The sequence below is a fragment of the Apostichopus japonicus genome, chromosome 4 (assembly GCF_037975245.1).
Source record: "Apostichopus japonicus isolate 1M-3 chromosome 4, ASM3797524v1, whole genome shotgun sequence".
Lineage (NCBI taxonomy): Eukaryota > Metazoa > Echinodermata > Holothuroidea > Aspidochirotida > Stichopodidae > Apostichopus > Apostichopus japonicus.
This window is the reverse complement of record NC_092564.1, coordinates 15485826-15497918: the sequence shown is the minus strand read 5'-3', so window position 1 is coordinate 15497918 and position 12093 is coordinate 15485826. Positions and strand designations below refer to the sequence as shown.

Here is a 12093-nt window from a genome sequence, read left to right as displayed (position 1 = left end):
TATAAAGAATTATGAGATTAATAAACCAGAAGGTTAAACTTAATAACAGAAGACAAGAATTAAAACGTCAGAGGAGCATGCATGGTACCCTTCATATATTTCAGACAAAAAATGGCCAGAAATAATGATCTGAATAAACCAGAAAATTTGTGTGGTAAACAAAGTAGGAAGGCTTACATTGCTCTCCTTAGTATGCATTGTAAGGGAAGGAAGGGAAGGAAGGTATCAAACTCACTAACTGGAAAAAGTAGAATTTTTAGAATATTTAAATGTCAGACAAACACAGTTCCTTTCCATACTTTCCAGACAAGGAAGGGTTTGGAAGAACTCTTAGCAAAGGTTTAAATGTCAAATCAGTATCCTTTCATGTATGCAGACTTTCTCAGTAAAAAGTGCCAACATATTTGTAAAAATAGAAATTGTGTTATGTACTTTGAATGGTACCACGGGAGGTGTTAGGCTACAACCTTTCAAGAATGTATGACGCAGAAATATTTAAAATTTCAGTCTTGATCAGGGTTTCCCTAACTTTTTCCCCCCACGAACCCCCTGCTGATGTCAGAGTTGTCCACGAACCCCCAACTTTCCGAGACACGATCTGAGTCATTATTATACTATAATACGCATAACAGTGTTTCGTAAAAGATCAAGTTCATAGTGTAATTTGTAGAGTTTGTCGATAGGTACGACTTTTGTACATTACTAAATTACATGATATATCAGATTTTAGTTCAACAAAAAGTACTCTAGTTTTGACTTTCAGAAACGTATCACGAACCCCTTGGGATGGACTCATGCACCCCTGGGGGTTCATGCACCCCAGTTAAGGAACCCTTGGTCTGGATGATTCATTTTCCTGTGATGCTTGCAACAGTGACAAAGAAATACAATTCATTTGTTGAGTAGACTAAGTTATAGTAAACAATAGGACAGATCTACAGCCGGGTAACCCGGAATATAACTGAGCCACCTATTAGAGTGTACACAGTTGTTCTTTGTGATATTAAGAAAGTCAAGAAAAGAAAATTCACTGTGAAATGATAAAATCATGAAAGAGAGAAACAAAATAATTGCTGTAGGACAAATATATGAATCGATGAACTCAGCAGTAACTTAAGCTCCTAGTGCTCCACCGATTGTGCGATATAACCCTTAGATAGGTTGCAATCCTTATTTAGCCATATCTGTCCTGTTGTTCAGAAATCACACTTGTTGGAGAATGTGAAACCAAGTTTATATTTGGATACAAAAAGACAAGTTGCAAGGAGGCTTGATTCCCAAATAGTTATTTGTGTATTAAGATTATATCTAAAGATTTTCTTTACCGATTCATGAAACAAGGAAATTTAGGCTCCTTTGTTGGCATACAAGTACAAGTCACAGCTTGTTTAACTTTAATATATATCAACCTGATATGAATACATTGAGGGTAGCTTGATTTATATACTACTTTTACACAGTTTTGGCACTGTTAACTATTCCCAACTCTTCCCTCTAAAGCTTTTTTCCTCTTCGGGGTTACATTACAAGTTGCTATAACATTAACAAACAACAAGTCGTGTTTAAGTTACAGACTAATTCTTCCTGTTTTCAAGGCACAAATGTACCATTCTTGTGTTTTGTGAAGCAACCCGATAAGACTCGTGATATGAAATGTAGAACGGTGTGTTCTAATTTAATCACTATTGTGCGCTTGAGGAAGTAGGAAAGTTGCTCTGTTTAATTTATGTTAACTTGAAATGTAACATTTAACTCCTGTTTGGACTTGCTTGTCGTCAAGGAAGGTTCTTGAAAACTGCAGTGAATGATTAAAGAGATAATTAAATTAGTCCAGTAGATCACGATCTGTATGAAAACTCTTCTCAAGTTCCTCCTCTTAGGTTTTGAATATATTCCAGTCTTGACATTCTATCCTCCCCCCCCCCCCAAAAAAAAAAAATTGTAAAGAATAGTCCCCATTTAATTCATTTCATGACGGGTGAAACAAGAACATGTTCGAAAGCATTTTAGTTTAGTTAAATTTCATTTAATTCTATAGTGTGGTTTTGTGAGATATTGAGAGTTAAAGATGTCTCATATTGTAGCAATGGTTGACTCAAAGCAGGGCTGTGTGGTATCATGGATGTACTTATTTGACAAAATCTTGTTTTTTGGCTTTTATTGTTCATATCTATGTTTAAAAATAGCAAAACTGGGCTAATGAACACCATCCTAGTGCAAAATAGCAGGTCGCAGATATCTCTGTATATTTAATAGTACTATTTAGAAATTTTCTACGTGAGGGGTGGTATGGGGATGGGATGAAAGTTTTAAGACTTAAATGATGACAAATAAATGTTGGATTAAGACACAAGATCATGTGGTTATCAACAAAACTGTATTTGTTTCCTTTATAGCAACTATGGGCAGGGGACAACAACTTGAACAATACATGAAACATCAACTGTAATATATTAAGATTGAATCACCAACAGCAAGCTGTTTATCAGTATTTGCAGCGACTGAATTTCATAAGAAACATATCTGCTGGTAGTATAATTGTGTTTGCTGTATAGCTATCCTCCATTATTCACGTCTCAATAACCCAAGCAAAATGTTGCTCAGAATCAATTGCGTTGGTTTTATGTTTCCATGTACTAACCTAACCATGTTATGATATTGCAGATCCAGTAAATAGTAGTTTCATTTTGATTTTGATTTTTGATTAAACTTCATTTGGCAAAGGAGGCGTGGTCTAAGTCTGATCAATTGTTATATTATATTGAAGTCATACTTTTAAGGTTTGCTAAACCTTCCAACTGAAAAAAAGAGAAGCTCTTATAAGATTTTTACTTACCTTTACCCAAAATTAATCCTTTTCCAAGAAATTAACACTTTGCGCTATGACACATGTAAACAAAGCACTTCAAGCTATGTGGGGCACAGAGTAATATGAAATAATCAACTATTAAAAGTCATTTGTGTAACAGAGCAGAATACACAACAATTTGATATGCTATAGCTACTACCTTTTGTACAATACAACACAAGTGTTCATTCATGAAAGCGTCAGAAATGGGTTTCATTATTTTCAGACAGATGGACTTAAATAATATGGAAAAATGGGATGACTAGAAAAGGATTGGAGAGAATTTTTTTACTTACAAGGGAGAAAAATCTTTTAGTTTACAAGCTACTTTAAAGTATCCGCATTATCCATAGTTGTACATTTTATAAAGACACCCAATTGTATTGAAGTGGGAGTGGTATTTCTGTGTTAGTCAAAAGTCGACATTCTGTCAATGGTGATATTTACAGTTTCTCTGATAGATTTCTCTTTAGAGGATGTAGGGGACTTACTTTGCTTTGCACTAAGACTTGTCTTGGACATGGCCTATCTGAGCTTGGAATCCGACTCAGTTACAAGTTATGCCCGGTTGTTTACTCTTTAAGAAGTTGAAGATAATGGAGGATAATAATGCAGACATTTTCTTCACTGAATTTCTGTGACCACTAGGAAAATTAAAAATGTAGCTTGAATGTAAGACACTTTAGGTAAAATAGTTTTGACATTTGATGGACGTTAGTAAACTTTTAACGAATGTTGGGGATGTTTAAGACAAAGAAAACAACATCTTCTTGTCTGAATTATGTCAACTTAGGCTGAAGTCATACACATTACTGTTACCTTTGATGATATCCTAACATGAAACATATTGTGATTTGTCGTCAGATTTGGATGCCGTCTGCGAGTTATTTGTCTGTGAGAGACACGAAATGATGCATGCTCTCACCAAGCGCACTGTCCACGGAGGAAGAAACGAGAAGGTGACCACTGCCCTCGACTCCACACAGGCATACTATGCCAGGGATGCCCTGTGTAAGGCTACGTATGACAGAGTCTTCTCATGGATTGTCAAGACCATAAACCAGAGCATTAGGGTAAGACTTCATAAAACAATTTAAAGGGTGTGAAGACTCGCGCACAAAGAAACGTCTAGGTAATCTGACCTAGTTTCGAATGAGGTGTAACAGAAGTGTTAGACACCACCATCGATCCTAGAAAATACACGCACAGCTTGCTACCGTCCGTAATTAGACACTAGTGTACAGTCAATACATACAGCTACGGTCAATACCCACAACACAGTGTACATAGCAGCGTGGACATCTCAGGGTTAGATAAAAGATAACAAGGTATCACTGTCTGCATTTTGTAGCGACAAGAAGAAAACGTCATTTGCTAGCAACGGAAAGTTAACTTTTTCAGAGCGAGGCACGCGGTTTGGGGCGAGTCTTCAATGCCTTTAATGAGTAGAGAAGAGTTGCAAGACATTTTGTTACAAAATGTTTACACTTATGGACAAATTTCCAAGAGATTCACCCCTTTGTGATTTGAATATTGAGTGCGTATTTTCAATACAGTTTAATCCCCTGTAATAATCTGTAGTACATAAAGGTTGCTGTGGGCAGGTTCTGTTTCGTTCAATGAAGAGACTCCATCAGGTTTGACCTCAGCAAAAATCTCACAAAAATTGAAGAAAAACAGGGGTGCGGGGGGGGGGGGGGCATTGGAGTGTTGCCTGAAGTCATGATGGGTTATATATTTGACATAACTTTGAACAAGAGAGGATCAAGCTGTGAGATTGTGTATTGAAATGCACTTTTATAGTTCAAATAGTTGTCTTCCTGGGTGTTGTAGCAGACAGAAGCGTTATGTTATTGAAAGACTCCCATGTTACAAATTACCTCGCTATAACAACATTGGAAACACAGGTTCTCTCAAGGCCATGAATACCATGAAAAAAATTATTCCAATGCACCAAGAAGTTTGGCAAGTATGTTGCAATGTTTAAAAGTTGTCACCAGTATAGCATGTTTATCAATTTTTGGAGTCACTTTAAACAGTCCCTTTAAGAAGGTGAGCAAAATGTTCAAACTTCAAACAATATTTATTATTTTTTTTAATACCAGGGAAATTGTGTCTGATATTCATCGGTGTATTGCTGCTTTTGTTTCTTTCCACAGGAAGGAAGTAGCAAAAAACCAAACGTAATATTTGCATATTTTATTTATTTGCATATCTTGCAGTTACTCTTTCCTTTTATTCGTCATGAAATCTTCTTTGGTTCTATGTAGTGTCTCCTGTTTTGAAAGAAGAAAGAATTAAATTACTTTGGATTAGAAAAATATTTTGTTTTTGTTTCAAATAAAATAATTTTCAGTTCAAACAATTTATTTTCATAATATTTTGTTTCTATCTTTCCTTTCGCTATAAATTTGGCTTTTACAAGTCCTTTGCAACCATTTGAAATCTAGAACCATCACTTTAGAAAAAAGTCTTACCTGGCAGCATGATATTTGTTCTTTTATCACAGTATTTTGATTCATTTTCAACTCAGTCTTTTATTTCTTTGACATCCAATCTGGCATGAACAAACTTCGTCTCTTGTTAATGTGACAAATTTTTTTCATCACTTTTTTCTGTTACAAACATTTGTTAACCAAACAGTTTTCTTGGTTGATCTTACCATGGAGCCACTACTGTTGCCCACCCCCACCCCCAGTCACATCAGTATTTTGAAATGAGATTTAAAGAAAGTGTTTGTCTTGAAATGCATGTCATCTAGCCTGCAGACTTGTAGTTAATAGTCAGCAATTGTACTCCTGTTCTAGCATAGTTGAAACAGGGATGTGATCAGAAATATTTAAGTGCCGGGCGCATTTGTGCAGTAGTGCGATCCACATCCTTGGGGAGGGGTGTCAGGGGTGGGAGGGGCAAGGGTGGGGGTTGCCAGGAAACTTTGCAGATGAAGTATGCTAAGATGGTAAATCTTTTTCCTATTCTGATGCTTACTTCTGTGCCAAGTATTCACTCATGTTTTGGTAATGGTAAAATTTGTTAAATAAATCATTAAAAAAAGTTTCAAGTGGAAACGTTTAAAATACTTTTTGTGTGGGGTGGCGTTCAGAACTGCCGGGCTCTGCCGCCCAGCATGAGCACATCCCTGTTATACTCGTACCCAGCCATGTGGATCTATGTTCTATGGAATTATGTTCACATAATTTCATTGTAGACTTGCACCTTTTTCGTATTTCTGACTTTGCGTCAACTAATTCATGCAACTCGTTGCTGTGGTTTTCCTGTATGGTAGCTTTTAATGGTCACTGCTGTTTTACAATCAGTTCATTGGCAATGTAAACTACCATGCTCACTTTTTAATTTTATTTCTCCTTTTGTCTGTGTAGGTTAGTTCCCACAGTGGAAGGAAGGTCATGGGTGTGTTGGATATCTATGGATTTGAAATCTTTGAGGTGAGTCTAATTTTGGTTAATTCTACACCAGTTGACTGTGATCATGAATATGTATACTTAAAATGTCACCATAGTTAATGATTAAATAAACACAAAGAAGAGGGATTAAAATCAAGGTTTATTCTTTTGGTTACTTGCCATAGGCAGGCAAGTTACCTAAGCAGTCAAGTTGGCGTGTGTGCCTGCGTGTGTATATGTGTGTGCGTGCATGCGTGTGTTCTCATGTATGATGATGTAAATGCTGTAAAATTTTGAAACGGATTTTACTGTATTTTGCCTTCTAGATTTATAAGAAGTCTTCTTATTAGCATCAATTAGTCCAAACATATCAATATTACAAAGAGGCACCTTTTCTTGTCTGGTTTGATGATGTTACATAATATAATTGGATCATGGAATATCACTTGTTACACCTTTAATCATTATTTTCTTCTGAACAGCACAACAGATTCGAACAGTTCATCATCAATTACTGTAACGAGAAGCTGCAACAGATCTTTATCGAGCTGACCCTAAGAGAGGAGCAACATGAATACGTTGTGGAGGGTATTGAATGGACCCACGTCGATTATTTCAATAACATTGCCATTTGTGAACTTGTTGAAAAGGTAAGATATTTACATCACCTTTGATGAACACGTATAAGAAACTAGTTGCTAATCCAGTCCGTTGAGGGAAACTGTCTAAACGATGGAAAATAGTAGTAGTAGCGCCCTTATACTAGAGGCAGTCCAATAGTTATCATTTCGTGATGAAAATTATAATTTTAAACCAGGCATTTACTTGAGTGTAAATATCTACAAACAATCTTCAATAGTTGGGAATAATTTAGAGGGTTAAGACCCCTAGTAAAGTAGAAAATGTCAAGAGATGGAGGGGGATGGGAGTGGGGGAGGGGTGTGGGAAGGGACAAGGGGAGGAAAGGGGAGGAGTAGTATTTGTCTTTAATAAACCCTTGCATTCAGGTTACCTTTACAGAGACTCTGATTAAAACTCATCTGTAGTCTTCAAGTCCAAATGAATGACATTTAAAGTAGCTTAAGACCACATCGTTCTTACCATTTCAGGATCACGCTGGTATTCTGGCCATGTTGGACGAGGAGTGCCTACGGCCAGGAGACAAAACAGATAAGACGTTCCTCACCAAGATGAATGACAGCAGCTACATCTGCGGGCATGACCACTTTGAGAGCAGAGACAAGACGAAGGCAGACAAGAGCCTGGACAGGGACTGCTTCAGATTGAAGCATTATGCTGGTGCTGTAAGTGACAACTCTTTCATTCATTTTCTGTATTGGTATATACTTTTGATTGAATTGAGTCAAGTGGAACTTAGAATAGACCTTGTTGGTTTTATATACTATCTTGATCAAACATTGATAGAATAATAGTGACATATGTTATACATTGATATAGAGGACAAGGGCATCTCTCCCCCTTCTTCCACCCATCCCCTCTTCTACCAAACCCCTCTTCTACCCCTCCCCCACTTCTACCCCTCCCCCTCTTCTCCCTTCCTCACAAAATAAAAATGGAGAAGAAAAACTACAGCAAAACTATAAAACTTACGTATAAATATAAACCAAGACTTCTAGCACTGTTTAATATTATGTACACCTCATATACCAATATTTGTAAAGTAAACAAGGATTATATTCTGTTGTTTTCGTCAGGTCACATATTCCGTGGACGGATTCATTGACAGAAACAACGACCTCCTATTTCGTGATCTCTCCCAACTGATGTACTCCTGTAAGAATCAACTGACCAAAGAGATGTTTCCTGAGGGTAACCCTGCTCTGATGGGGATGAAGAGACCCTCTACTGCTGGCTCTCAGTTCAAGGTATGGTTGTCTACTGGTTGTTGTGCATGGTTCATCCTTGCATTATGAATATTTAAATATCTAATCATGAATATTCAGCTTATTCTGTGGCCAGCCAGTTGGGACAATTTCCTAATGCTGATACCACTCTACACTGTCCTTCGGTATCATGCTTCAGAGCACTCGTACCGACAGTATGAACAGTTCCTAACGTTTACCTCATAGAAGAACATGGCATTCATTCTACACGTACTGTGGGGCATGAAAGTAAACTACAGAAAAAACGGTTGCACCAACTGGGTGTTCATTACAGAAATTGTTAACCCTTGTCATGTCATTTATGTGAAGTAGGGTTGGTGGTGAAAATGTCGGGGCAGTATGTATGGTATTGCAAAGAAGGAAAGAAAACAATGTGGATGATTCTGTTGAAGATATGAATTTGTCTGACACTGCTTTATGAAGGTCAAATTTTGTATGTTCTCATTGCATGAATATCATAAAAGATGTTTACAACCCAGGACAAGTTTTGGTTAAGTTTTAGAACACTCGTGGACTCTTTAGCCCTACTACACGTTTGAAGCAGACAAACTCTGGCCTGGCATATTTTGCGTATAAGGATGTGGGCAGATGCTGTCATGAACCAGCAAGGCTCATTACTGGTGAATTACAGATATTTGGAAGAGCAGAAATGTTATGTAGTAATTTTTAGGGAACAATGTCCTAGATTCCCCAGTGAGCCTGACGAAAAATGGAGTACTGATGATTATGTTATTTCAGTAAGGAATCACAAAAGACTTGTTTAACTAAATTGAAGGCACAACTGAAGCATAATGTATTTATTTGATCTTATTGAGGTATATTTTTAGTAGCATGTAGGAAATTTTTTTTTTGGCTGTGTCACTACATCTTCACGAAAAGCTAGTGTGCACATCTACAAAATGGCGTCATACTGTTTCCTTTTGTGTTTGTAATGTTTGTTATGTTTGTTGTTGTTGAATAAGTAAAGAAGGTTTGAGAATATATTTAAAGCTTATTGTTCTGAAATACCATTTGTGAATAATATGCCAGCAGTTTGGAGTTAAAGTTTCAAATTCAGAAAGAAAGAAAAGCCAACACTTTCAAACCAAATCGCATGCAAAAGATTTGACAGTTTTAATTTTCACTATCATTCTGTTTGTCTTGAAAGTGATACCATTTAATACTTATCTCATACTATTCCATATTTGGTGTTATTTGTCATTCGAACGACAATTTAATATCCAAAGGATAATCATAAAATTGCATTATTGTAATTATTCAAAGAATAGAACTCGATGCAAGTAATTTGAGAAGCCATTTTTAAAGTTTCGATAGGCATTGCTGTTTTCATTTCTTCATTAATCTTTTATCAGTTCAGTTTTATACTTCTGATTATTTCCTCGATGTTATACTTCTGATATTTCCTTGTTTACTTACTCCCTCCCTCCCCCCCCCAAAAAAAAAATTACCTCTGCTCATACATCAAATATTTTTCTACCTTCTACTACCTACATCATATTCTTTGGTTGAATTTTAAACTTAAAATTTTAAGAATGATTTTTATTTGCATTGTTGTCAACATCTTTTTTCATCTGTATGTAACTGTTGTCAAATCTGTCATAATTTGGTTGTTTGTTTGATCATCCAGTCAGTGTGAGGATACTGATCACCAGGGGCACAAGTACATAATTGTGGGAAGGGGAGATGGGGGCCTAAAGCAAGCTCCCCTACAAAATATTCCCTCCCTAGCCACTGGCAGATTGAATGTTACAGGAAATCCTTGTGTGTACACTGCATAAATGTCTAATATTGATGTGAGGTGCAACCTAAACAATTTAAATTCTGCAACATTGTTTTATAGCAACATTTTGCATCTGAATACCCTCCATTTACCAAAACTTCTCAAATGGTTGGGGCCACCCCCAGATGGCATAACATCTTAGGCCCCCCCTATCCCCAGTACAAAAAAAAGAGGCTGTGCCCCTGGTGATCACAGCATCATACTAGCCTGCAGAAGACACAGTTTTTTTTAGTACCTCACATGCATAATAATGTATTCACTATGAATTCACTACAGTGTTGTATTGCATCTAGAGTGTACTGTGCACTGCGCAATCGCTTGCCAGCTTTCAACCCTGGCTTTGAGGAGACATGAATATTCTCATTTTAACAATGCATGATGAAAGATCTTACTTTATCACAGTGAGGCATTATTATCAGTGTACAACCAAAAGGAATGTGTATTCTATGAACAGAAGGTTGCATTTTCTGCACACATATCCTTCCCAAAACAAGAACGACACTTCCTATCAACATTGGGGAATGAAGATGTGGATAATTGGGTGCCAGGTTTTGGGAACTCATGAATATTTAGATTTTACAAATGATGCAAGCTTAAACAAAGTGCAGGGTCACCCTTGCATACATAAAATTTAGTGCTTTCTCGCCAGCGAGTAATTACGTTCTACAAGCTGGCAGCGAAAACTAGCACAAACGACAGTTGGGATAATGGTTTAAGTTTCCCAAGAAAACTGTACTTTAAAACTATTGCATCATTTTGAGATCATAGGCATACAGTATTTAGATTTTACAGTGATGCAAACTTAACCCAAAAGCAAGATCACTGTGGTGTTAATTAAATAAATTAAATACATTTAAAAAAATAAAATTGTCTCTTAGTCTTAGCTTAACTCAACACTTACCACCAAGTTATTACTTCCATGAGCTGGACAGGGAAAACTGTAATGAGAGGGAAGTTTTGATATTATTTAGCTTAACTAGAAAACTGGACTAGAAATCTGGTATAGAATTAAAATTCTTGTGTGATGTTTTCTCTTTAAGATTTAGGCTGTATTATGACACTATTACTCCTTGCTGTATAATCAAAAGTGCACATCCCTGGGGAAAATTTAACATGTTGTAATGATGTCGTAGAAAATTTTCAAAAGTATATTATACCACATCCTTTCTCTTTGTACATTTAGAATTATATATATTGTAAAAAACACATACATAATCAACCTACATGGTATGTATATTGAGAAAAAACAAAATAAATGGAAATGAAATTAGAACGAAAATAGTATATATATATATATATATATCAAATTTCATTTGGGATGTTCAAATGTACTCATAAAAATCAGAAACTCATTTCTTACAATTTAAAAATTTAAAAGTGGAATTCTATTAAACGTATCACTTCAAGTCTATAAGAGTTATAAAACGATGATGATTTTTATTTAAATCAGTTTTATTCGGGACATATATCATATGTGCTGTGCTTTACTGCAGAAAACTGGCATATAGAAGATAATGATTTTGCGAGCTGCATTGTTACTCTCCATTTATGAACAGTGCTTTGTATAAACCATATATGAAGTTATAAATCATCTACTCTGCAGACTAAGCTCATACAGGATATCAGGCTGGCAAGTTTATTAGCAACCATATACCCACACAAAGGTATTTAAATACTTGTGTAACATAATCATCAATTATCAATGTCTGTTATATATAATAGGTTTATGTTATATGATGTTATGTTATATGATAGGTTTATGTATATCTTCAGAACAGCAACAGAAAGTATTGTTTTAGGACCATAGCTCAAGACTTATGGCTTACGAATGATTCATTAGTTGAAAACAATCTGCATATTTCACAACCATGAAAAAAACACAGTAGGAATGACCTTCACCTGCTTTTAGGACAGAAAAAGTAGAAACGTTTTCTAAGCCAGAGTTTGGGGATGGGTTTTCAGTTTTCATGCAACTTTAAACAGTGTGATAATTTTGAAAGCAGAACCTGTTATTTTGATCTGTGAAAATAACTTCACAACTAACCCCCCTTCTTCCCTATCCCCCCCCTCCTGATATAGTGGGTATACAGAAAAAGTTACAAAGTTGATTCAACTTGGAACAATCGGAAAGTATTACCATTGTACATAGCTAGCCAT

At 36.1% G+C, this 12093-nt stretch overlaps 1 protein-coding gene across 5 annotated transcripts in view; it reads left to right on the top strand.

Annotated features, from left to right (window-relative positions):
* LOC139966569 (unconventional myosin-Ib-like) overlaps window positions 1-12093 on the top strand; it is a 79126-nt gene that overhangs the window by 48155 nt on the left and 18878 nt on the right. For 3 of the 5 annotated variants that reach the window (XM_071969740.1, XM_071969738.1, XM_071969741.1), the window contains exons 11-16: window positions 3713-3921; window positions 5008-5031; window positions 6229-6294; window positions 6735-6902; window positions 7362-7556; window positions 7968-8138. In XM_071969740.1, coding sequence (XP_071825841.1) covers window positions 3713-3921; window positions 5008-5031; window positions 6229-6294; window positions 6735-6902; window positions 7362-7556; window positions 7968-8138 — 833 coding nt within the window. The remainder of the gene's footprint in view (window positions 1-3712; window positions 3922-5007; window positions 5032-6228; window positions 6295-6734; window positions 6903-7361; window positions 7557-7967; window positions 8139-12093) is intronic. The other 2 variants (XM_071969739.1, XM_071969742.1) reach the window with 1 other exon arrangement.